This window comes from Spea bombifrons, chromosome 7, assembly GCF_027358695.1.
Source record: "Spea bombifrons isolate aSpeBom1 chromosome 7, aSpeBom1.2.pri, whole genome shotgun sequence".
In the NCBI taxonomy this organism is placed as follows: domain Eukaryota; kingdom Metazoa; phylum Chordata; class Amphibia; order Anura; family Pelobatidae; genus Spea; species Spea bombifrons.
Window position 1 is genome coordinate 42488576 of NC_071093.1, and position 26127 is coordinate 42514702.

A 26127-nucleotide genomic window follows, 5' to 3' on the forward strand; every position below is an offset into this window, starting at 1 on the left:
TACACCATTTCTATGCCTCTATACCAGGGGTGTCCAACCTGCGGCCATCCAGCTGCTGCAGGACTACATCTCCCATAATGCTTTTCAGCTAAGGGGTTGACAGAGGAGACTGGGAAATGTAGTCCTGCAGCAGCTGGAGGGCCGCAAGTTGGACACCCCTGCTCTATACGGTCCGACTCTGGCCCCCTTCACCAATGCCGGCATTTACGCCCGTTCCGTAGGCTTCCATGCTCTCGTAGCTGGGTTTATTAGCGAGGAATGCCCCGATCCACTGATTCCACTTCGGATCTTCTTCACCGCAAAATCTGCAAAAGAAAATTGAATTTACTGCACTTTTAAGGTTTACACCCAATTTCACTTCTTTCCCTCCACCGGGCGGCCGTCTCTTTCCTTGTAGGTTTTCTGTCTCGCCGTCTGCATTTACCAAAGGAATAATTTTCTTTTCCTCCAGAACTGGCAAAGAATCCTCTTCAGTACAAAAGACTGTTAATCTATCGCCAGTGGACGGAAAAAAAAAAAACCCTTTAAAGATTCTATTCTACTTTTAATAAGAATATCAGTGTTAGATTTTTAGAATACAGAAGAAAAAAAAATGTATGATTTGGATTGTTAAAAAAAAAATGTTGAAAATTTGTTTATTTTATTAATTGTTCAACAATAATGGGAGCGGTAACGTCACAAAAAAACCAAAACGGAACCGGATCTTATATGAAGGGACTGGAACCTCGCTGGCTGACGACGCATGAAAGTAGATTATCTGTGAAAAGATGACTTTATTGATAACTTAGTTGATTATTCTGGAGATCATTTTCTTTGCGTATTTTCTGAAATTTCTGGTGAGAAATAAAAGCAATTTGATTGGAAAAAAAAAACTGTGTTGTCTTTTTTTGAAATTGTGTCCTGTGGATTTGTAGCTTTAAACCTTAAAATACCCAGGGGCCCCGCTGCCTAAATGGCTGGTCGGGCTGGATTAAGGGCTCCGGCCGCGTGCCCCTGTTGGGTAAGATCTGGTGTGTGTGTGGTATGGTCTAGGGCGAACCTGGGTGGTCTTAGTCTGGTGCTGGTTGAGTGAATAAACCATGGATTCACCCCAAACTACTCAGTTTACCCGGATCCTTCGGGAAGTACTGGGCATGCCGACTGCAGCATCTGCTAGTACCCTACAAAGGGGCAATATCAGGAACCGGTACCCTGCAAAGGGGCAATATCTAGAACCGGGACAGAGGGATGAGGGGGTAAAACATAGGCCCCCAAGTCTTTATGGTTAACGAAGGGGTACTGACTGTATCAAGGCATTTATGAAATTGTCGTGCAAAGATTGATCCTGGCATTTAATAGCTGCGTTCTACAGACACGTCAAATGCCTAATTCCTCCCCAGCATGTTCTGCGGAACATGCTTGAATGTAGGATTGATTGTAAGCTCATAAGACTAGCCCCCCCCCTCTTTTGCGCTACAGATTCTGATTATCTTATTGTAACTTTTTAATATTATATTGGACATTAAAGGTATTTTTTTTATTAAAATGTATTACTTTTAGAACAGCGCTACGGAATCTGCTGGCGCTCTATGAATAAAATGCGTGCCATCCCTCCCCCGAAGCGAGAATTGGGTCTGACCCTCTTAAACTAGACACCCGCGGTGGGGCAGTTACATCACTAGTGACCATTTCTTACTTTTCCTCCCTAAAATGGGTTTATAAATTTAGTGCAAATAAAAATGAACACTTCTGATACATAGATGTCAATAATAAGCATATAAAAAGGCTTGATGGAGCCCCGCCTCAGCCACGCCTCTAACCACTCCCCACAACGAAAAGGCTCTTTGGCCATGTGAAACGTTGGCCCATAGGCTGTGGGGGGCCACACACTTATGTACCCCACAAAATTGAGGTGGATCTTGAGGTGCCCGATATTTTTACTTAATTCACCCAAAACTGCCCTGACCTCACTTTACTTCAGATTAGTTTCTCAAAAAAAAATCCACGAAACAGTTATCGCCCCTCCCCAATGTTGGACGTGCCGCAATGACGTGAAAGGTGGATAAACTGCAACTCCCAGCGTGCTTTGTGAATTCACATTCAAGGCTGTGGAGGAACGTGCGTGTCGCGGGGCTTGTCGGGAAATGTAGTTCAAGAAGCGGCGCTTTTGCGTCAGTGCTCCAGCGGGTGGAGCTGCTGAGCAGCGGAGACCCGGAAATAGAGTCAAGGAGGAGGAAGCCGGGGGGAAGAGGAGCCGGCAGCGCCTGGACCGGTCCTGGCAGTCCTTACGGTAATTATTAAGGGTTACTAACGTGTTCTGGCCGCCGTTTCTTACGTTGGGTACGTTAAGCTGAGGTGGAGCAGTCCTGTGCAGTGACACTGGGAGCGAAGAGGTTAAAGGCTTCCCCCTTCATTCTGTATCTGAGCCTCCCCCAATTGCCCCGACTCCTCCCCACACCGTGTATGTCAGACCCCCATCATCTTGCATGCACTCCGGGGGGGGGGGGAACACCTGGTGACTCCTGTACTTTCTAGGCTTTTATTGCCCCTTTTTGCCCCAGTGTCACCCCCTGCAGTGGTATTCTTATATGCCCCATTGCACTTTTATGGGACTCCTTTGCTGCTTCTTCTCAGTTTCATTCTCTAAACTCATTCCCTAGCACAGCGGAGACCCCCATTGTGTGCCAAAGACCTCCTAAACTGTGCATCATTAAGCACCCCTGCCTATGACACTGTCGCCTCATGGGGCAAAAGCCCTTCTCAGGGCTGCCAGCTGGGTAAGAGTCCCCTGGCTGTGCAGCAGGTCCATTGGGTCAGAATTACCCCTGGTGATAATACCCCTGGCAGTGCCATTGGGTTAGAATCCCCCCCACCTGTGTCCCGCTGCAGCCCGATTGGGCAAGAGAGAGGTGCCTTCTGGAGAAAGCCCCCTGACTGCTGCAGAACCCCCCTGGTGAGGATACCCCTGGCTGCGTCACAATAGCCCCACCAGAGGCTATTTGGTGATCACGTCAAACGGCCAAACCAAAACTGTAAGTAGTAACCCCGGACGCGTTACTCGAAGGAGAAGTTCTAGGTGTGGCACGGTCGGCAGGCATGTTCTGCCGGTTGCCATTGTTACTGCTCCACATTTGGAACTTTGACCTAGGGCTGCTGTGATAAGTAGGCCGGGTGCACGCCGGGAGGTGTTATAAGGCGCGCAGTGCTGCGTACATTAACATGAATCGCTATCGTTAGATGCTACGTCTGGCAACCAGGTGATCGTTATATTATCGCAGAAACCCCAGGTCTTAAAAGATTGTTTCGGGTGCAAAGTTTGAAAAGTGATCTTGGCAACCAATGGACAGGAAAAATGCATGGTTGCTATGGTGATAATATCAGTTTTCAAACTTTGTTATCCAAAGTATCTGTATGGCTTTCCCCTCGTTTCACGCGTGAATGAAATCGCTCGCCCCGTTCCCTTTCTAGCTCCAGCCCCGGGTAGACGATCGTAGCCCAGGAAGTGATCCAAAAGGATCTTGGGAATAGGTGATAAGTAGTGGGGCCACCGAGATTTAACCCTTACAGTGCCATGGGCATTTATTCTGCTTTCGTGCCCTTGCGATGCCATATGCTTTTGATAAAGGTGTGTGTGTGTGTGTGTATATATGTGTGTATATATATAATATATGATATATAGCGCGTGCTGATACTTATACCAAGTCTGTCACCTGAAATACCTTGGATTGATTATTTTTTTCTGGTTGTTATGTCTGTATTTTAACACTCTGTATGCTGGCTTTTATGTATCGGTAATAGAAGATTTTGAACCAAGGTGAGGTAAAAACCCTTTTTTGGGGGCGAAAGTAGCCTTTTGATCTAGTGCCGGAACGCGCTGTCAGGTGAGGCAATGCGATAATCTGGTTATATAATAAGGATGGCGCTATTTCAAATCGGATGGCCCAGCCAATCAGGGAGCGTAAGACAAGTGCATGCTGGGGAATACCGACACAGCGAATTGAAAGTTACTGAACCAGCGGGAAGATGTTAAGACAACAAACGCATTTCTCTCTTGATGAATAGAAAGTTATTTTTCCAGTTCGTCGGGAACTTAAAACAAGGATATTCCCGCCACTTAAAGGGTTAATTTCACCAAGCAGGATTAATTCCTGTTGCCCCTGGAATTCATTTAGGGCCCCGTTTCTTACAGGGGGCCACGCTGTCCATTGCTTGCCGTCCATACGGTTGTGCCGTTATAGGCTGCTCCTTATGGCGAGCTCGGCTGGCCTGCCGCGGCATCTCGCTGACCCGGAATCTCCTTTATTGCTTTCTGGCAGGCAGTGAAAGGGTTAACGTGCTATTTAAAGATACAGGCACACCCTGGAACCCCAAAGCTGCTATTTCGAGATAAGAGTTTTACAAACCGGAAGTGTAGAAACACCAGAGCAGGATGTATCTGCCGGTCGGTCGCCGTGTTTTAACCGGGGGGGGGGGGGGATTCCTTCGGGGTCTTTCCTCTCTCTCCCCGCAGCCGTGAGATAGAAGCGAAGACTTTGCTGGCAGATAAGACCCGATCAGCCGTCCAGTCTGCCCGTGTATCCTGTACACTCGGACCGCAAACCGTCCCGAATCGGGGTTAATGGAAAAAAGAAAATAATATTAATATTAATCGAGGGCGAGTTGGTGGCCACGAGGGGTCCTTTTTCCTCTTTTTTTTCTGGGGTTTAAACAGAGGATAGAAATGCCCTCGGTGTATATAACGCAAGTTTATCACCCGGTTATTAGCCGCCGGGTAATTGCCGGTGACATTAACCTTTCTGTGAATACGGCACACACGCAATATCCGATCGCTCCGTAAATCTATAAAGAACTTCTAAACCCTATAGAGCCACCTATATAAAACGCTCAACTAGCTATTGCGGCTGAATGATGATCTTCATTTATACGTCCCATAGACGGCTCCTTAAAATGTGCATTCGCCCCCCCCCCCCATGTATATAAGCACATAATGTTCTCTTAAGCCCCAGGCGGGGTGCCACATCCACTGTGCCATTCCGTCACCCACAGGCCAAGTTGCTTCTTATTTCCGCTCTCTGTATTACACGCACCTGGAAGACGTGTGATAGGAATTGGCAGCGCCGGCCTCGCCGCTCCCTCCAGTTACGGTTAAAGGGAGAACAAGCGATAGAAACTCGCTATGAACGGAGCCGTCTTGCGGTATACCGCGTCCACGCAATAATCGTGACGCCCGTTTAATTGGCCAATCGTCGGGTTAGGCTTCTCGGCAATGCACCGCTGGATGCCGATCACGGCGAGCTATTTATATAGGGCTTTACACGTGTGTAATTCCATTCTCCCCGGTCACGTAATTACATATGAATGTGGCCCGACACGTTTATATTGTTGTGTCCTCCTATTACCCACAAAAGCGTTTGCTCCACTTCGGTGTCACTGTGTCACCTGGGAGCGCAGGAAATTAGTAACCGGCTTCATGACATCACTCGTTTTTACTTGTACGTTAGCGTGATTCTGTGAAGGAGCGTTATACTTTATTCAGTGTGCCCTCTTCTCTCTCCTTTTTCCCTTTCTCTTCATCCTCACGATCCCCCTGCTGACCCCGTAGCTTTCTCTCCCTGCTTCCTCTCTGTGCTTAAGTCTTCTTTCCTTCTGTGACTCCTCTCTGCGTCCCTCCCTATCCACAGCTGTCTCCAGTCCTTCATCCGCCTTCCATCTCTCCGGTGATCTCGGTCTCTCTCTCTGTCTCTCTCTCTGTCTCTCTCTCTGTCTCTCTCTCTGTCTCTCTCTCTGTCTCTCTCTCTGTCTCTCTCTCTGTCTCTCTCTCTGTCTCTCTCTCTGTCTCTCTCTCTGTCTCTCTCTCTGTCTCTCTCTCTGTCTCTCTCTCGGTCTCTCTCTCGGTCTCTCTCTCTTGGTCTCTCTCTCTTGGTCTCTCTCTCTCGGTCTCTCTCTCTCGGTCTCTCTCTCTCGGTCTCTCTCTCTCGGTCTCTCTCTCTCGGTCTCTCTCTCTCGGTCTCTCTCTCTCGGTCTCTCTCTCTCGGTCTCTCTCTCTCGGTCTCTCTCTCTCGGTCTCTCTCTCTTGGTCTCTCTCTCTTGGTCTCTCTCTCTTGGTCTCTCTCTCTCGGTCTCTCTCTCTCGGTCTCTCTCTCTCGGTCTCTCTCTCTCGGTCTCTCTCTCTTGGTCTCTCTCTCTTTTGCGAACACTGTTACCCTGTCTGTTTTCTCATGCCCGCCTGGGCTCTACCTGCGTGATAAGTTGTGAGATCGGACGTGGGTGGCACACATGGGGAGTTCGGCATCTTCTCTGGCCGCAGAGGGAACCCCAAGCCATGGCATTGTTGGCACGGCGTACTCCGGGCTCAGCCTGCTGGGCTGGCACAGGAGCGAGCCCCCGGGGGCAGTATGGCAGGGCACCTTCATCCCGATGTACCGGACGCACAGGTAAGACGGCTTGGGCTTAGTGCTTCTGTGTGTGTCTGATACCCATGCCGGCTCCTCTCCCCGATAATCCCAAAATCATCCGGCTTGCTTGGAATGTATTTTTGGGGGGCGATGCTCCCTTTGCCGTTAGGGGATCACTAACAAAACTCGGGTGTGTTGGCATGCTACGTTTATGATGACTTTAACCCCGGCTTAGCTGCCTCCGTGTGTTTTGTTGTAAGTAGCGATGTAGCCGCGTATTACACAATCCCGAATACTCTCCGCTGTCCTCATCTACCTCGCCATCGATGTGCGGCGTTAACAAGAAACCTAATTCAAGGAAGAAAAACCAAGAAAATATGAACATGATTCATACTCTGTCAGTGTACTAGAATTCTGCAGTCAGCTGGAAAGTGGGACGTCTGCATGCTTTTGTTTGCGTGTTTGATGTATGTCGTTATATGTGTTTTTTATATGCTCTCTGTCTGCGCTCGTCGGTCTTGCTTTGCTCTTGAGAAAGAGCTTCTTGCTCAACGAATACACATAAAGTAGCAGCTTTCCACTTAACTTACTCGTTCTTTATTAATATATATATAATTATATGTCTTATGATATTAATATTTATTATAATATTAAGATTATTTTATTTACCACTGAATGACTCGTACACTACCCCGGAGACACAAGGAAGCGATGAACGGTTTTGAAACCGTTCAAAAGTTTGGGCTCGCTTAGGAATTTCCTTGGCCATTAAAATAACATGAAGTGGGTGAGAAATCCAGCGCAGACGGGGTTAATGTTGTAAATGGCTATTGTGGCGTACAGAGGTCCTTTATCATTCCCATCACTCCTGTGTTCCAATGGCCCTTTATCACTCCCATCACTCCTGTGCTCCAATGGCCCTTTATCACTCCCATCACTCCTGTGCTCCAATGGCCCTTTATCACTCCCATCACTCCTGTGCTCCAATGGCCCTTTATCACTCCCATCACTCCTGTGTTCCAATGGCCCTTTATCACTCCCATCACTCCTGTGTTCCAATGGCACGTTTTGTAATTATGTTACAGCCAGAAATGTCCTTGTTTTCCATGAAAACAGCTCAGTGGCCCCAATCTTCTGAGCGGCAGTGTATTTGTATATTTTATGTATTTTGCGTATCTGATTGTTAATGTTACCGTCTATCCGGTAAGGCGGCTTCTGCAGGTAAACAAAGAGAAACTCCCTGAGGGTATTGGGCTTGTGGTGGGAATTAACCCTCTGTGCCCCGTGTAAGCTGCTATGATCCTATCTGATTAGATTGAGCCGTGAGTTTGCTTACGTCGGTAGAAAGTTATGATCGGCTGAGCCGTGGGCCGGGCCGGCGTGTGGCCTCTGGGAATATTTAAGTCCTCTTTGTCTCAAAGTCTACAATTGTGACGCCTTCACTAAACTGGATCTGTCATGGGAATAAAAAAGTGTGGTTCATGCATTGTATTTATTTTCGGTATGTGCCACGGTCACGCTAGCCATGGGTGTAAACATAGACGCGAAAGGTATTCAGTACAGGAGTATCCGGCCTGTCTCGTCTGTCTCTTATCAGACAGCACAGAATTCATTATTGATTTTTCTCCTCTCCTTGTCATTCTGCGCTCTCGCTGTATTAACACCTACAGCCATTCTTAAGGCTCCACCATTTCTGGGTAGCAGGTAGATTACACTCTAACTTTTTTTGGGGGGCTTTATGACCTGCTTTTTTCTAAAGGGTATGTATTAGAGAGTGATCAGCCCAGAACAAAGATCTCAAGGTAACGACAGTCTCAAGTTTACCCTAACTATCTGATGTTAATAATGTTATTGCAGAACTGCAAAATATTCTAAGCACCCCTGCTCTATAACAGCCAGTATCGCGGGCTAATAGATAAAGATTGGGAGATATAAACATTTGAGGGAGACGCCAGCTGTTTGGGGTGTGAAGGAGATAAGATGTTTTCGGATAGAAGGCAAATCTGGGGGGGGGGGTGAAGAAATCTGCAAAAAAAGAATCCTATTTTTTCCCCTCTTAGAATCTGACAGCAGATAAGAATCATTCAGTCTGTGTTCTGCTTACTTAATGCTGCTCAGATGATTTGCCCATAATATCTGCATTATTAAGATGCCTGCAAAGTTTTTCTAGCCTTGCTGAAGCTTAGCGTTGCTTGCAGATCCTCTGGGGCGGTCCTCTGACCTCCCAATGTGGGACAGGACATTGTGCCCCACCCACATATCAACTGGTTCCTCCCTATGATCGGATGCCACCCCCTCCCAGCTCTCACTTATGAATGGAAGGGGGTGGTTCCCAGTAAGATTAATAGTCAACTCTGGCTATGTTCTTTTGCAAATAAAGCCACTAAATATACCCAATTTCACTAAGTTCTCCCTCATTCACCAAGCTTCCTATAAAAAAGAGTACGATTGTCCCTGTGTCTCCCTCGCTACTGCTGTCCTTCTCTCTGGCTTCTCTTGTTCCAGCCTCACGTCTTCTTTCGCCTCTTTTGTCTTTAGGCTTCCGGTCCCCATGGATGCTGCCTCCTCCTGTGGGGGGGAATGGTCGTGCTGCCGATGCACCTTCTTGAATCCTCACGGGCAGCGCCACTGCTCGATCTGTGAAGCTCCACGAAACCAGCCGGATCTCAACCACATCCTTCGACTAAGTTCTGCAGAGCAGCGCTGGTCGTGCAGCCGCTGCACCTTTTCCAATTTCACCTCTCCTAACCCTTCGCCTCCCTCCACTGGCTGCCAGGTCTGTGGCTTTTTGCCACCTGTTCCGGTTCCTAATGGTGTTCCTCGAGCGCTGCGAGAGGAGCCGATATCCCCTACTAGAGACGCTGAACCCACAGACGCTCCTGCCTCTCTTGTCCCTTCCGTAATATCTGGGGGGTGGAGTTGTCCTCGCTGTACCCTCCATAACACACCTGTGTCCAGCTCTTGTTCAGCGTGTGGGGGACCACGTAAATTGTCCCTGCCCAAAATCCCACCGGAGGCTTTGGTGGTTCCGGAAGTCCTACCACCACCTGCTGCCTTCCAGGGCTCCGAGGAACAAGCCACCCCACCACTCCGTGAACCTGATTCCCCCCGACCTCTGCCAGCGCTGCCGCTTTCTCCTGGGCCCCATAACGTCCCTGTTCCTAGAAGCAGGAGGGAGGTGGCCCCTGACAATCCACTTTCCCCGACCCCTACTGCGCCAAGCCGTCTTCCTAAGCGACTGAGTGTCCTTGAGGAGGAGCTGACCCCTTCTGAACCTTCTCCGGCGTCTGTAGAGCCACAAAGTCCGGACTCCAGTTGGCCATGTGGGAAATGCACCCTGAGGAACCTAGGCGGTGCAAGCCGATGTCGGGTCTGCGGGGCAGTGCGTGGCAGCGAGAGTGAACCCGGGCAAAACGGAGGACAGGGTCTGCCAACACCTTCCAGCACATCGGCCCTCCCGACACCGGCTCCGCGCAGGACGGAATGGGCATGTCCAGCCTGCACCCTGCTAAATGCCAGCGGGTCAACCCACTGCGCAGCCTGCCACACACCTCAGCTCTACGTGGCTCAGCACCGCATGCGTGGCGGCCGAATGCTGCGGCGCAGGGAGAGCGTCAGAGTGGAGCAGCGAAGACAGACTGATGAAGTAGAGGCCAAGGAGCTGTGGGAAAGCATCGTGAGCTTCTGTCAGGAGGTGAGTGCAAAATAAAAAAAAAAAAGGGTAATTTAACCATTAAATATAAAAATTAAAAATAAATTCCATTGCTGGCCAGACCTGCTTTATTCTCTTGTCTGTCCAACCTGCGGCCATCCAGCTGCTGCAGGACTACATCTCCCATAATGCTCTTTCAGCTAAGGGACTTGGCTGAGGAGTATGGGAGATGTAGTCCTGCAGCAGCTGGAGGGTCGCAGGTTGGACACCCCTGGCATAGACCATTACGTTTGGATATTCGTTTGGATTGATCATAAATGCCATCTACTTATCTTATTGCCTCACTTTCTTTGCGTGTCAGATCTATCTGGAGCACATGTCCTCTTTCCTTACAAATGCAGAACTCTCCCAACACCGGAATGCTCCCGTTTCACTCGGCACCTAACCTCATACTCTCATTTTCACCCTTCTCTCCCACCTCTCCGTCCATCATACGTCCTCTCCTGACAGTTGTCCTCTTACCTGTCCCCATCCCAGAACAGGATGAATTTTGTGGATGACAGCTTCCCTCCCGGTCCTCGGTCGGTGGGATTCCCCGAGTCGGACAGCGTTCAGCAGAGGGTCAAGCAGTGGCTTCGGCCACAAGAGATAAACTGTAGCGTCTTCAAAGACCGCATGGTGAAGTGGACGGTTTTCCGAACGCCGCGTCCTTCCGACATCCTTCAGGGTCTTCTTGGAAACTGCTGGTAAGAACATGTGGACTTAGGGGCTCAAGGGTGGACCGAAGAATTATGGTTTCGGGCAAGCGTTTCATAAAATTGGCGGGAAAAATGTAAGAGGTGGATAGGTAGAAGATAAAAAACATAAGCGGGGGGTGACAGGAACTGGGACAATACATAAATAGTTTTGGAGGAAGGGGGAAAACGGGTATGAATGGGAGACGTTAGAGAACCAAGGACATGGAGTAGAAGTGGTGATGACCCAACAAGTTCTGGCAGTCATCGAGGTGACCTCTTAATAGAAACAGCCTGTTGTGAATGTAATCAGGACACTGGATGTCCTTGTGAATGGCGAGCGGAGGAGTAAAGGATACGTATGTTGTAGCAATAATGTGTACCCGCACTCCTAGGTTTCTGAGTGCTTTGGCTGTGCTGGCCGAGAGACCGGAGCTGGTGGAGAGGGTGATGATAACCAGGACCATCTGCCCAGAGGGGGCGTACCAGGTGCGGCTATGCAAGGACGGGACGTGGAGCACGGTTCTGGTGGATGATATGCTGCCTTGTGATGAAGCTGGATATCTGTTGTTTTCCCAGGTTGGTGAAATTTAAGAGCATGTCCTCTCTTACTGAATATGTTGGTAAAAGTATATGGTCAAAAAAGGTGAAATTGAATCATTTCTTTTGTATAGGGATCAGTTACGTCATCCAGACTCCATGGTGTGACGTGAATAAAAGTGTCTTGTTTCTTTGCTAAACACGTTTACTTGTCTCCCTGCGCAGGCCCAAAGGAAGCAGCTCTGGGTGGCTCTGATCGAGAAGGCCCTGGCAAAGCTTCACGGCTCGTACTTTGCCCTGCAGGCTGGGCGAGCCATAGAGGGTCTCGCCACATTGACGGGAGCCCCTTGCGAGAGCCTCATGTTGCAGGTCAGCTCCACCAACCCGCGAGAGGAGACCGTTGACACCGACCTCATCTGGGCCAAAATGTTAAGCTCGAAAGAGGCAGGGTAAGGAAAATAAGTTTTTGCATTGGTTGACCTGCTCCGTACCTGTGTGCAGGCAGAAAAGTGGCCTCTTTACTTATGTGTAATGTTCTTTGGTGCTTACGTCCAGGTTCCTGATGGGTGCGTCCTGCGGAGGAGGAAACATGAAGGTGGATGACGCGGCGTACGAGAGCATGGGACTAAGACCTCGGCATGCCTACTCCATACTGGACGTGCGGGATGTGCAGGGCGTCCGGTAAGTTATGTACGAGGGTGTACGGTTTATCGCCGGTCTCGCGTGCAACGCCTTTGCGTTACTTTATTTATTTTTTTCTCCAGTCTGCTCCGTTTACGGAATCCCTGGGGTCGCTTCTCTTGGAACGGGAGCTGGTCGGATGAATGGCCTCTGTGGCCAGCACCGTTAAAGCATGATCTGATGCCACATGGGAGCAGCGAGGGGGTCTTTTGGATGGAGTACAGTGACTTTATCCGGTGAGTATTGGGGTGCAGCGCAGGATACCCCATACAAGGGGAGTCCTGTCTGATCTTTAATTGAGAAAGAGCTCTTCCTAGCAATCGGATTGTTAATCTCTGTAACGGTGACACTTTAACGTTTTTGTTTTTTTTTCTTGTTTCCTCTTCCTTTTTCCCCCATCTCTCTTTCCTCTGCAACTGTTTCCTGTTTTATGTATCCAATTTCCTGTTTGAACTTCCTTGTCACCCCACTTATCCCCTTTCATACTACAAAACCGCTTTTTCTCCTGCACGCCCTTTGTCTCTATCTCTGTATTCCTCTCCCTTTCCTCCTCCTTTCTATTCCCCCCCCCAGGTATTTTGACTCCGTGGACATATGCAAGATCCATACAGACTGGCACGAAGTTCGAGTCCAGGGCACCTTCCCCAACAAAGCGTCTGTACCGGTGACGGTAACGTCTCTCACGGTGGTGGAGCGCACAGCCCTTGAATTCTCGCTGTTTCAGGAAGGCAGCAGGTGGGTAGCAAAAAAGATAACGGGCTCCGACGGCTCTAAAACGTTTCCGTGACTTTTTAAAAAAAGGTAATGTTGGTGGGGGGATTTAGACAAAGTCTTCCTTTCCCGCAGGCGTTCTGACACCGTGGACAGCCACCTTCTAGATCTCTGCATTATGGTGTTCCGAGCGTCTCACGATGCCGGGGGGAAGGTGACGCTGGGTCGGCTCATGGGCCACAGCAAAAGGGCCGTGAAGAAGTTTGTGGGATGTGACGTGATGCTGGAGCCGGGAGAATACGCCGTCGTCTGCTGCGCGTTCAATCACTGGCAGACCGTTGTGGCGCCCACTGTTCAGGGTGAGCAGATACCTCAGTTGCGCTTTTTGAATTAAGCGGGCAGGTGGCCCCAGGTCTTGTAAGTAAATAAGACGTAGGCAGGGAGTATATGATCAAGACTGAACGTCATTGTGTGGGAAATGTTTCCCGTGTTAGGGGGGGAACCCGGTACTGGGAGCGCCTCGGGCACCACGGAAAAAACGGTTGGCACATTTAGAGCGAGAAACAAAAAGCCAAGACCGTCTAAAACATCTATGTAAAGAGAAACTTTGTTTTTTCAGCTTCCAGTCCCACGGGTAGCGGCAACAATCGCCGCTCAGTCTCCGATCCCATGGGATACATCCTGGCCATCTACAGCTCGCGCTTGGTCATGGTGGAGCAGGTGGAAGCGCAGCCCACGACGCTAGCGGACGCCATCATCTTGCTGACTGAAGACAAAGGAGAGCGACACGAGGTAACGCTCACGCTGATGGAGTGCCGCACTCACCCGTTCTTTATTCAGCCGGCGTGAGGTTTGGAGACGTTTCTCCGGGGCGCTGACTTCTCCTCTGCCCTCTCCTTCAGGGTCGTGAGGGAATGACCTGCTACTACCTGACTCACGGCTGGGCAGGACTCATAGTCGTCGTGGAAAACAGACACCCGAAATCTTTCCTGCACATCCAGTGCGACTGCACGGACAGCTTTAACGTGGTGTCCACCCGAGGCAGCCTGAAGACCAGCGACAGCGTGCCGCCTCTGCACAGGTGAGCGCCATGGATCCCCCAACAACCCCCCCATCCTGCACTCCTTTCTTTTACGTCATGCTGTTTTTACTGGTTTACTTCCGTTTTCAGGCAGGTGCTGGTCATCTTGTCTCAACTGGAGGGCAATGCTGGCTTTTCAATCACCCACCGCCTGGCTCACCGGAAGGCCAACCACGCTCTCCTTAACGACTGGGTGCCCAATAAGGCTACGCACAGCCCCCCGCTGTCCCCCGAGGTGTCTGGGCTCCATGGCCCCCGTCCGCTCTGACGCCTGGTGCCGGGACGTAGCCCCTGGACGGCCAACGGCGGAGCCCAGGTACTTTTGGGAGCACTTTACAGACTAACTCTTCCCGAAAAGATTACACTTGAAATCTCCTCAGGACTTTATTCCTGCGTGGACGGGGACCCCCGAAGTCCCGTCTACACCAAGCTCCCACCCGAGCGTCCTACTGGCTATGAAAAACCACATTAAAAACTCTAAAAATACTTCTGTGAAAGCCACCCCTTCTTGGTCTCCGTCATCAAAAGGGACAATTTAGTCATTTTTTTGTTTTTTTTCTTTTAAAAAATCGTGCGACACTCCATTCTGGTCTATTTTTATTATTATTATCTTCTTGCAGTGCCTCAACAGCTTTCTCAAAGAGAAGTTTTTATTTTCCCCCCCGAAAGGATGAATGCGGACCGACCTGCGTTTTTTAATTTAAAGGTAGCGGATACATTACGGCGTCCTCTGGGCCCGGCAACGAGATAATTGCCATTAAAAAATAATAATAAACGTATTTTTCTATGAGTTACGTACCCCCCCCACCTCGTTAAGGTTAGAATAATGATATAGAAGCTCCAGAAACCTCCGGAGCGCGTAGTTTGATTGTAAAGGTTACTGCTCCGTCTCCGCAGAATATCCAAATCAATTTAATTTAATTTTTTTTAAACTTTATTTTTAAGGAATTGTGTAAATGTTGATATGCCTATGGATTTTGCTAACAGGGTACGCGTGGAAGCGAAGCATGGCTGTCGGGAAACATGCTTTTATTTTAACTAAACCAATAACGACTTGAGGCATTTCCCTAACCCCCCCCCCCTTTTTGCTTTGGGCAAGAATTAGGTGGCTGCTGGCTGTGCATTATGGGAGCTGTAGTCCAGAGAAACCTGCCGATCCCTGCTTTTTACATTCTGCTATATCACGGAGCGTATGTTTTGTGAAAGACATGAAACTGGTTACGGTCGCTAAGGAAAAGGTCATCATTTTACTGAAAAAAGGTTTTTTTTGTTTGTTTGTATTTTTTGTTTTTATTCTATACAACTGTTCAATAGTTTGGGGTCACAGAGCTTTTTTCATTTCTGGCTGTGACATAATTGCAAAAGGGTCAATTAGCCTTTTAAACTTGGATCAGCGAACACAACGTGCCATTGGAACACAGGAGTGATGGGAGTGATAAAGGGACATTGGAACATAGGAGTGATGGGAGTGATCAAGGGCTTCTGTACGCCTATGAAGAGATTCCATTAAAAACCAGCCGTTTCCAACTACAATAGCCATTTACAACATTAACCCCGTCTGCGCTGGATTTATCATGCATTTCATCCATTTTAATGGACAGAATTCTGCTTTTCTTTCATACCCAATGAACTTTCTAAGTGACCCCAAACTTTTGGAAGGTATATACATCGCTGCAATGCTAGGCGGTAACACCAGGTAAGCAGAGGACTTGGGCATTCATTTAAGAAACATTGGAAAGAATCTTCTGTAAAATTATACAAATTTTTTTTTTACAGCCAATCATCCACACCTCGTTACGCTTATTAACGGGACCCTGTCGTGTAAATGTGTGATTTAATCACCTAGAATTATCTATACGTTTTTCTGTTAAATACATAAAATGTTTTTTCAGGGTGTCTGCAGGCACAGAGAGGCACCAGGACACAAGCAAAAAATAAATATTTCGGGAGATCATTTTACATTTTTACACGACGCGGATCTTTTAATAAGTTTTTAGCCAAATTGCGCTAAGATATTTTGTTTAAAATGTTTTGGGGTGATATCTGCTAAACCGTAATAGGTTTTGTGAGCTGAAACGTAACATTTTGGGAGATGTCCGTTCCGTCTTAAGATCTTCCGGTGAATGTGCTGGCAGCGCTAAAGAAATCCTTAGTTACTGTATAAGCTTTTTAACAACTTTTTATTCCTCCCCGGAAGACTTGGCCTGTTTACCTCCATGCGCACAAAAAAAGATGGACAAGCTTAATAATAATAATAATAATATGTTCGTTACAGAACAGGGAAGGGGGTTGTTAGGAAGATGCTTCGGTAATCTATTTAGCGCTGCTCATGGACTGCTTACCCCCTTTAGTAGTTTTGGCATGGGGGGGTTAACTACCCCGAGATGTCTTGCTTCTCTGGCCGAGGACCCCTCGGAATGTGTCGTCGTCTTGTTGATTCTTTCTGAAATGTACCTATGAAGATGTAGGGGGTATCTGTGGACCCCGCGTCACCCTGGGGTTAGGGCTTCTCCCTGGCAGCTTGCTGTTTCTGTGATATAGCAGCCCTTTTTTATGTTTGGGGTAAGGGGGGGGGTTGTGTTTTCCGTCACGCTTCTGGTCTCAGGGAAAGAAAAGCTGGTTATTCACGTCTGGGGTTAACCGTTTCCTCCCTGCACTCCTTAACATTCATGAAATACACTGGTTCTGTTTTGTGCTGTGTCCGTGTCTATAGCTGTCAGTCCCCGGCTCGCCGTGTACAGAGACGGGGATCGACGTTACCGTTACCCAAAACGTCACGGCAGGGTCGGGCTTTACAGGGTCCTTAAGAAAATTGTCCGGGAGGATTTTTGGAGACCCCCAGTCTGTAAATGGGTAGTGTTTACATCTTAAGAAGCTGCTATACGAGTGTTTTTAGCGTTCAGTGTCATTTTGGGTTCTGCAGCCAGGGGGCACCATCCTCAAAGAAAATGTTCCCATATTTTCCCTAATTGCCATTGTTTTGCCTTTTAACTTCTTTACAATTTATATACATATGTGCATTTATTTTATATAATGGGGAGTAACAAACCCATTGCTTAGCATGTCTCGATCCATACATCGACGGAAAAGTCATCACCCAGAATCCTCCACTCTTTAGGTTTTCCAGTTTGACCCCTTCATGACAAAGCCCGTTTTTGTTTTTAATGGGTTTGATAACCCATTGTCCTTAAGGGGTTAAGAGCATCACCAGACTGGAACCAGTGCTGTCTTAGGAGCGTTGTATTCTTTTATAGAATTAACCCTTACAATTCTTGTTTCAACTTTCTGTATCGGGTGAGGGTGCCATTTATCCATAATTAATTTAAAGGACATTTAATCATGTAAGTATTTGTGCTGCATCTCCTTTACTGGAGTATATATATATTATATTATATTATATATATATATATATATATATATATATATATATACTTGCAGTTACCTTTACTATATGCTGTCAATGTCTAACCTGGTGTAGGAATGTCTTTCGAGTTTTTATTTTCCTAATATATTTTTTTTCATTTTTACATATCCCCTTTTTAATGTGTGGGACCTGCTGGCATATGAAGGGTTAAACCCTTTTTATGGCGTCTGGCCTGGCTGTACAGACGGCAAACACAGAATTTGATCGGCCGTCGTTTTTAGAATAATCATGATCCATTTTAATGTTTGCGGAAGTAAATCGGGGAGTTTGCGTGGTACAAAATGATCTCGTTCCCTAAACACAAAAATCTATTTTTTTCCTCCCCAAATCTGTCTACTGGGGGGGGGGGTCGTCTCTGGTCTCTTTGCCTGCCACAACTGGGAATTATTTGAAAAACCTGTATATATTGTTCATCTGTAATAAAAACAGAATGCTATTTTATCAGCTTATATACTCAGATTGTATAGATAGTAAAAATCAGGGTGCCCTGCGCCCCCATCTCAGGTTCTATCGGACCAAATAAAGATTTTGTTTTTTAAAAGATGCGTTTTGACTCGTATTTGGGTGTGAAATTGTCTCGGCGAGAGGCGGGTGACGGCGATAGCTCCTGCGTGCGCTCAGGAGGAGTTCTCTTTACATAAAACGCTGCTGGAACATGTCGGTGAATTAAAATAATTTCTTAAATGAAAAGGAAAACCCCTCAGGCTGCGGGGACACAATGTCCTTGGTAGGTTGCCGCAAGGGCTAATTGAGGAAAGTTGGGGGGCATCCCAAACATGCGGCCCATTTCCCTGTTCGTAAATTGCATTCGGAAAAGGACCGGGCCGTGGGTTTGAATGCATCTAATATCTGAGATGGGTTTTTTGTCTGCTGGTGTTTGAGTTCCTACTGAATTCCGTAGAACCCTGCAGGTCACCATAAATGAAACCAAATTCTCCTCGGGATCCAAGAAATGTTCCAAGACTTTGTTACCATTGGGTGACGTCCGGTTCCCCTAATTTATTCTCCCTAGGTGGCAACCCTAAGCTCTTGCCTTCAAGCTGCCAAGGGGACCTTCTTTTGGGACCAACGTCCATGACTGAGGCCTGCGTTGGAGAGTTATCCGGGGCAATCATAGAATAACTTTATAAGCAGCAGACCTCGGAACGTTGGTGAACTTTACATAATATGATGTGTCCTGGAACGGAGAGGAAGAAGCAGATTGGAGAAGGAGCGGGGAGACCGTCGCCGGGTTAGGAACGGCGAGCGTGTGTTACGGAGTGTTATGAGACAGACACGGGGTCCGGACCAGGGTAAGAGAGACTAGGGGTACGCGAGACCACCGCTCGCAGGGTGCAGCAGACGGAGATGCATCCTCTCTGTCTTAAAGCGATGCCTCCCCACGTCGTCTCCTCGTGAAAACAGATTTCGAGTCAGAAGCCTCTGTCATCTTCGATTACGCTCCGCGCGAGAGACGGCCAGCTGGAGTGAGCCGCGGAGGGCAGGACACATGGGCTAATTTTATATTTATGTAATAAAGCTGTGAGTTATGATGCTCTATCTCCGGGTATTTATGGAAAGGACAGAATATTAGTCTTTGTCAGAAAAAAAAGATCCATTTCCTTTGTTTTGTTGCGAAGTGTCGGTCGGCGTTGGATACACAATTTGTCGCACTTTTGCTGGAAGGTATTTTCTGCGGAATCCATCTGGGGCCCGACTGCCCCCCCCACCCGATTCCGGGATATATTGTGTGTGTGTATGTATGTATATATATATATATATATAATCATGTACAGGTGGGCGCGGGATGTATCCCGGAGGATGAGCCCTGAGGGCCGGCGAAAACTCATATTAGCCTGCTGGACGTTAGCAGAAGAGAACCCATCTGTCCCGTGACGCTGGAAAATTCCTACCGCACCTGGTGTGACCCCCCCCCCCGAAAGGGGAATAAACTCCCCATGCAGTTACCCCCGGCTCCTGTAATGCTTTATTTCACCTTTCGTCTCATCCCCTCTTAGCCTGTAGTAAATTGTAAGCTCCTGGGAGCGGGGCCCGGTCCTCGTTCTGTGGATATCGTCATGTTTTCTGTTATTGTATAAGCGCTACAGAATATACATCTCGCCTTCCTCTATAACACAGATGGATCTCCCCTCTCTGTATAACACACAACTGTCTAACCCCCTCCCTCTGTATAACACACAACTGTCTAGCCCCCTCTCTCTGTATAGTACCCCACTGTCTCAGCTCCCTCTGTATAACACACGGCTGTCTCTCCCAGTGTCGCCTATTTCCTCGTATCTGTCCCCATGACTTTGGATCGGGGTGTCGGGGGCCCCGCTTTCTGCGCAGTGTGGGGTATATTGGGGTCACGGCGCTGTGTGACGCCCCCCCTCTCCCAAGTAGGGGCGCAGGGCTGTGGGGCTGTGCAGAGCCGGCGTGAGGAGCGGGCTGGTGGATTGGATGTGAAAGCAATTAAAGGGCCTGCGCGGTGGAGGCTGCAGGCTGGCTCCAGGCACTGAGGGGAACTGCCAGGACCGATAAGGTGCTTCGCTTCTCTGTCCTAAACCCTCCCCTCCGAGGCCCAGCTGCACCTCGCGCACGCCGCGGCCGCCTCGCTGCTCCAAATAGCAAACGCTTCTGGGCCACTTCCACGCAAAATGGGTAATTTGCAGAGCCCCGAAATCTCCTCCACTCAGACCGTAAGAGACGATAAACTTAAAGAAAAAGCAATAAGAAAAACCGACGTTACCCGCGCCCCCGAAAACGTAAAAATTATAAACAAAACAGGTTCATGCTGAAGAAAAGCTGTGATGTCATCATCTGGCCGTGATGGAATACAATTGCAAAACTCACATAATGATATCCGCAAACTGCTTTTCCTCTGCTCCGTGGTGTGAATCTGCAATCTCAAACGCTAAAGGTGCTTGGGTATGATGTCATCCTCCAGGACATGATGTCATCCGTTCCTCTAATACTGGGCACATGCGCAGAAATGCCAGGTCCCGCCGGCAAAGAAATGGTTACATTTCCTAGAGATTAAGATGTGCCTACAGGGACAGGGCATCTCCACACAACCTGCACTTACTTGCCTGGTGTCAAGAGGCAGGGATGACATCATATCCGGAAGCGTGACATCATACTCCAGCACCTTTAGTGTTTGAAAATGCAGTGCTACAATTTCCCACATTCTCAGCTCACACTGGCTGAAGATAATGGGATTGGGAATGGGCAGCTTCTCAGTCTCTGCCCACACTCCGCTCCAGCAAGCCGTGGGTTAAACAGAAGTTCGAGAGCACTGACTGTTAAACTCTTTCTCCAGGCGCCCTCGGTGGCTCTTCACTTGTGAAATGTCCCTGTCACTTGACGTTAGGCTCCACATTACCAGAGCAGGCCGCGCCGGGCGCTCGTTAACGCCACCCCTGGTCTTGTCAGCGCTTGTAAACGAGAGGTCGGGGGCAGCGGCCTTAACAACATGGAGCCCCGAGGCAGAGAGAGGTGTCAGCGAGGCTCCTGGAAACCTGTGTCACGTTGAAAATAAAATGTTTGTGTAGCGTGTGTGCGCGCAGTTGTGTGACGCTTTCGATTACATGGACCTGTCTAATGTTCTGTGCCCGGGAATTCTATGTTTAGAACGTTGAGGACCTTGTGTGAGAAGACCTAAACAGTGGCCGCCTGTGTCTATAATTCGAGATACACGGAATTGAGGATATTTCACCCGGTTTCAGTATTATGCTGGATGTACGAGAACCTACAACCTTCCCCGTATCTCGTTTTGTCTTGGAATTGGTCTTTCACTAAGTCCACCTTCTCTCGTACAAGTTCAGGTCATACGTGGTCTTACCAGGTTCACTCACAAGTATTCTCTGCGCGGCGCAGTGACTTTCCTGCAAACCTGAATTAAGGATTTCCCATATCCACAAAATCGTGGAAAATGTAGAGTGGGTAACCCAGAAGCACAAGTTAAACCCCAGGATTTCCCTCAAAACATGGAAGCCACGTTCAACTCAGTTGTCCTGAGTCCTTCAAAGGTCACCTCGAGGATCGAGGATCCCTGAGGATGTCAGCCAGGACTTACTTAAGTGAGAGCTACAAATATCTCGGTGGATAGTCAATTTAGTAAGAATGCTCAACTAACTTCCACTCGAGGCCATGTGAAGTCCACCCTGCCCACAGCCAACTCATGGCTTCCTGGAGGGTGAAGCAGAAATGGCAGAACACCGTTGAGTTAATAAGACCCATAGAAGGAGAACTATCCAAGGACCTTCAGGGACCCAAAGCTCAGGACGACGTAGGGAGACATCGTTTAAAACCCTGCCCAGCGTGTCCGATATTTAAGTTACTTGATAGCCCTGAACAAAGGAACTCAAAAATGTTGGCTTGGTCAACCCCAACATTGAAAAATGCCAAATGTCTCAGAGGGTCCAGGCCTTAGCGGCCTAAATAACTACCGTCCTTCTAAACCTGCCGGGGCTTTAGTGAGGTTTCAGGAGAGAACATTCTGTACCAGAATCCATGCAGTCTTTTTAGCGTTTGAAAGAGTCTCGGCCCTTTTTTGTTGTTAATGTATCTTCCCCCGAGGAACCCTCCGGCAGAGAATCTCGGAGGCAGTTCAAATAGAAAGTGCTCCCCGAGAGGGCAGATACATTTTACATCAGGGGATTAGTATTATAGCGCTGACCAAAGGTTTATGGGGCAGAGAAGAGAGGGGATGGCAATGGTTTTAACCCATCGTCGGAAAAGCCCAGTTTTGAGACCTTGCTTGGAACCGTTACTTAGGTCCTATCTTCGCCCGTATTTGAGGACTTCGTTGCCTTTTGGGTTCAGTAGTCCAGGAATTTACTTTTTTGGGCAGGTTGGCTGTCTTTTTACGCGTAGCTAATGCCGCCTGGCTGGGTAAGAGCGATATCTTGTGCCTTTTTTTTTCTATTGCTAGCAGCCAAGCAAAGAATAAGCGATGACAAGCTTGCAAAGGGAAGGCACCCGCCCAATGCCTCCCCAGGCCCCAGACCCTGGATACAACATATGGTCACGCTGAGCTGCCCCCAGCCCAATAATTACTGCTAACCACCAAACTGACGAGGGGTGCGCCAAGCTCAGACACACAGCTACACGCTACGCTCTGAGCAATATCACGGGAGCAGACGAGAGACACGGAGACAGGCGGAACATACCGCGACACGGACTGACATATATGTGCATGTGCTATACATACATAAATATATGTGCATGTGCTATACATACATAAATATATGTGCATGTGCTATACGTACATTAACATATGTGCATGTTCTTTACATACATAAACATATGTGCATGTGCTATACATACATAAACATATGTGCATGTTCTATACATACATAAACATATGTGCATGTGCTATACATACATAAACATATGTGCATGTTCTATACATACATAAACATATGTGCATGTGCAATACATACATAAACATATGTGCATGTGCTATACATACATAAATATATGTGCATGTTCTATACATACATAACTATATGTGCATGTGCTATACATACATAGATATATGTGCATGTGCTATACATACATAAACATATGTGCATGTGCTATACATACATAAATATATGTGCATGTTCTATACATACATAACTATATGTGCATGTGCTATACATACATAAACATATGTGCATGTGATATACATACATAAATATATGTACATGTGATAAACGGATATAAATATATCTACATATAATATTTGCATGTATTTGCAAACCTGCAACATGTCCTGCTGGAGAGCACGGAGGAATATATACATACCCGATAAAAGCTTACAATCTATATGTGACTGCCAGTCAGTATTTTATTCTATTAACCCCTTCAACGCCAAGTAATTGCACCAATTATTATTTTTTCCGACCTCGCGTGATATTTCATTGCAGTTCAGTCCGTTTACAAAAGCTTCAGGGTTTTTTTTTCTCACAGAAATAACTGCTGTTGGCGAAAGTGAAATTTATTTAATATACACATTTTATTATTCGGTTTGACCGGAGGTAAAATCAGATGCTAATAATTTCCGATCTTGGTCCTGCGTGTCTGAGTACAGTAGAGAGCGATTCCGCGTCCGGCCTTTAAATGCTTCTGCTGATTGAGGTTATTCTAAAGATACATAATTACTAGAACCGTGCAGCGTATACAAACATCACTTAGACTAGTATAGGGGAGTGCTAGCTCACTAGACCAGACCTGAGTATATAACCCCACTAAGGCAGCACTATATGGTATAAGATGAGTGCTAGCTCACTAGACGAGACCTGAGTATATAACCCCACTAAGGCAGCACTATATGGTATAAGATGAGTGCTAGCTCACTAGACGAGACCTGAGTATATAACCCCACTAAGGCAGCACTATATGGTATAACATGAGTGCTAGCTCACTAGACCAGATCTGAGTATATAACCCCACTAAGGCAGCACTATATGGTATAACATGAGTGCTAGCTCACTAGACCAGATCTGAGTATATGACCTCACTAAGGATGAGTGTTCGTTCACTGACTGATTTTATAGGCACTTTCAAGCAGTGCTGACCCGGATTGGTGATTTTGCACGTTGTTTGGAATAAGCAGATTCAAGCAATGGATGCACTGAGTGCTAGCTCTGTGGCCCATTCTCCATAATATGGGCAGACAGAGGCGGTTTATAAGCAGCAATCCCCATTCACCATTAAATTGTTGCTTTTTTCCTGTAAAAAAGGAAAGATTTAGAGCAACTTTACATCTATTGGGGTTCCCCTATCACCCCCCCCCAATAACTGTCAAATTGTCCCCGTTTTGGCCGCTTTGGGAAGCTCCTTCTCCCGGTTCAGAGGCCGGCTGTCTGATCCTGAAGATCGCCCCGGCCCCGGCGTCTGCATCGCCCCCACCCTGCCTCTCGTACAGCAGCCGAGCTGATGCAGTCTGACGGGCGTTTGTCTGCAAGGAGAAAAGTGGTTGGAGAAGACAGCATCATCGGCGTGCCCTCCATGCGCACACGTCCCTTCCAATGCACTCCTCCCCCCTCCGCCATCACACTCCGCACCCGCAGGAGAGATCATTTCCATCGAACAGATGTTCGGTGTCAGACCGAGTCACTGTAACAGTGCAAGACGCGCCGCTCTCTGAACGGAGTTCCGCTGGTAGCTGGGAGAAACCGCTTACCATAGATGGGGCAAAATGGTTAACCCCGCGGCTGCTGGGGGTACAAGATACAGGGGAATGTATTGCCCCGTATCCCCCGAGGAAATTCTTTCTGAGCCGCAGTCCCTCGCTCGCACCCGAATCCATATGTATTCAATAAATAATAGATAAAACAGCAGTACCTTTGCGGCAGGTAGTAAGATCGCCATAGTCCTGTTAATATCTCCAACCATAGACCCCAACAGAAAAGTGACCCCTTTTTTCCCATATATACCTTTTACCTCCCCCTGTGTTCCTGTTTCGGAGGATCAGTCATTCATTGTAACCTGATGCCCCTCTTTCCTCCCCTGATGCCCCTTTTCCCTCCCCTGATGCCCCTCTTTCTAGGAGCTCGGAATGTTTGCCGGGTATGAGGGGATCGCAGGGTTCTACAGCCCTAAACGCCCCGATAATGTGTATAGAAACAGCAGGGAATGTACTTATATTTTATTACACAATGTTATTTTTGCCATTCTTCTTCTAGTCGCGTTGAACATTTACAATGAATATTACATCTGTAAAGCCCTCGCCGGAGAAAACTTTAGGTTCTACCTGGAGCCTCCAAACCAATTTCCTCTTTCTCTAGATAATAAATGTATTATTATATAATTATAATTTCTTATTTTCACTATCTTCAGCAGAGCTTTCCGGTTTCTTTCCTCCGTGGAGATTTGTCTGTTTTCCTCATTGCACTCGTTGGAGATCTACGTTGGAGATGTTGGCCGGGTCACTCCCGTCTGTACGATATCTCGTAGAACATGTGATATTACGTTATAATACAACATCCCTCCAAGCTTTTTACGTGAGCCTCTGAGACCCATCGAACTCTTTAATAGTGAACCCCAAAGCTCCATGCTCCAGCTCCAAGTCCCCATGACCCAAACGATGTCTTCTAAAATGACCCACCTGTGTTCAAGCCGGGATTCTAACCGAGACGCAATAGTGAGAAAAGCCTGAACTGGCAGGAGGAAGTCTTGTTGGGTCAATGAATAATATGAAAGACTGTGTGGCCCCTAAGAATCTGCCCCTAGGAATTAGAAATCTGCCCGTCACCTTGACAGTTTGGTGAATCTCCCTGAGACCTAAATGTCTTCTCCGTATAACGTGAGGCTCTAACGGTAACCCAACCGCCACGTTCCATTCACTGGATGCTGACAGACCTAAGTGCGTCTTCCCTCCTTTAGCCGTATGGATTAACTGCCTCTCCCCCTTTATTTGTGACCCCCCCCTCTAATCTTGTTGCTGCCCTCCCCTCTCACGGAATCCCCCCAGACTCCTGCCGCTCAGATTAGGCTCCTTTCTGATTCCCTTTCTATTCTGCTCCTTTCTCCTCCTCCTTTTACTCCTGCAGACCCTTCATTGACTTATTCTCCTTTATACTTTAGCTTTCCTTCTGTCTTCTATCTGTTTTATCGATCCTTCTACTTAGTTCTTTACTACAATTTTCTCTCACTCACTGTTTCCTTTCTTTTCTCCACTTATCTTTCTTTCACATTCTTTCTTTTTCTCTCCCTACTATTCTACACCTTTCTTTATTTTCATCATGTTATTTCTGTGAGGCTTATTTTCCTCTCTATCATTCTTTCTTTCTTTTTCTTTCTATCTTGTTCTTATTCCATTTCTCTCTTCTTTCATTCTTGTTCTTTTTTCTTTCTTTCATTCTCTGAAATTCTTTCTCTCTCTTTTTATTTCCCTGTCTTTCTTTCTTGATCTCTTTTCTTTCTATCTTTCTTTCTTTCTTGTTCTCTCTGTTTCTTTCTTT

General features: G+C 47.5%; 1 protein-coding gene across 1 annotated transcript; it reads left to right on the forward strand.

Annotated features, from left to right (window-relative positions):
- Nucleotides 1–2196: 2196 nt before the first annotated feature.
- Nucleotides 2197–14257, forward strand: CAPN15 (calpain 15). The gene is made up of 12 exons (XM_053471791.1): nt 2197–2269; nt 8913–10068; nt 10564–10772; nt 11156–11339; nt 11526–11749; nt 11856–11981; nt 12065–12217; nt 12555–12716; nt 12828–13051; nt 13312–13484; nt 13595–13773; nt 13864–14257. Exons 2-12 carry the CDS (start codon nt 8926–8928, stop codon nt 14039–14041), a joined length of 2955 nt encoding a protein of 984 aa, XP_053327766.1. The 5' UTR covers nt 2197–2269; nt 8913–8925; the 3' UTR covers nt 14042–14257.
- Nucleotides 14258–26127: the final 11870 nt, after the last annotated feature.

Bases quoted from the DNA above. Each gene is read 5' to 3' on its own strand.
- CAPN15 (XM_053471791.1), top strand. From the start codon at position 8,926: ATGGATGCTGCCTCCTCCTGTGGGGGGGAATGGTCGTGCTGCCGATGC. The intron at 11,750-11,855 runs GTAAGGAAAATA...GCTTACGTCCAG, and splicing joins TTAAGCTCGAAAGAGGCAGG to GTTCCTGATGGGTGCGTCCT. The intron at 13,485-13,594 runs GTAACGCTCACG...CCTCTCCTTCAG, and splicing joins ACAAAGGAGAGCGACACGAG to GGTCGTGAGGGAATGACCTG.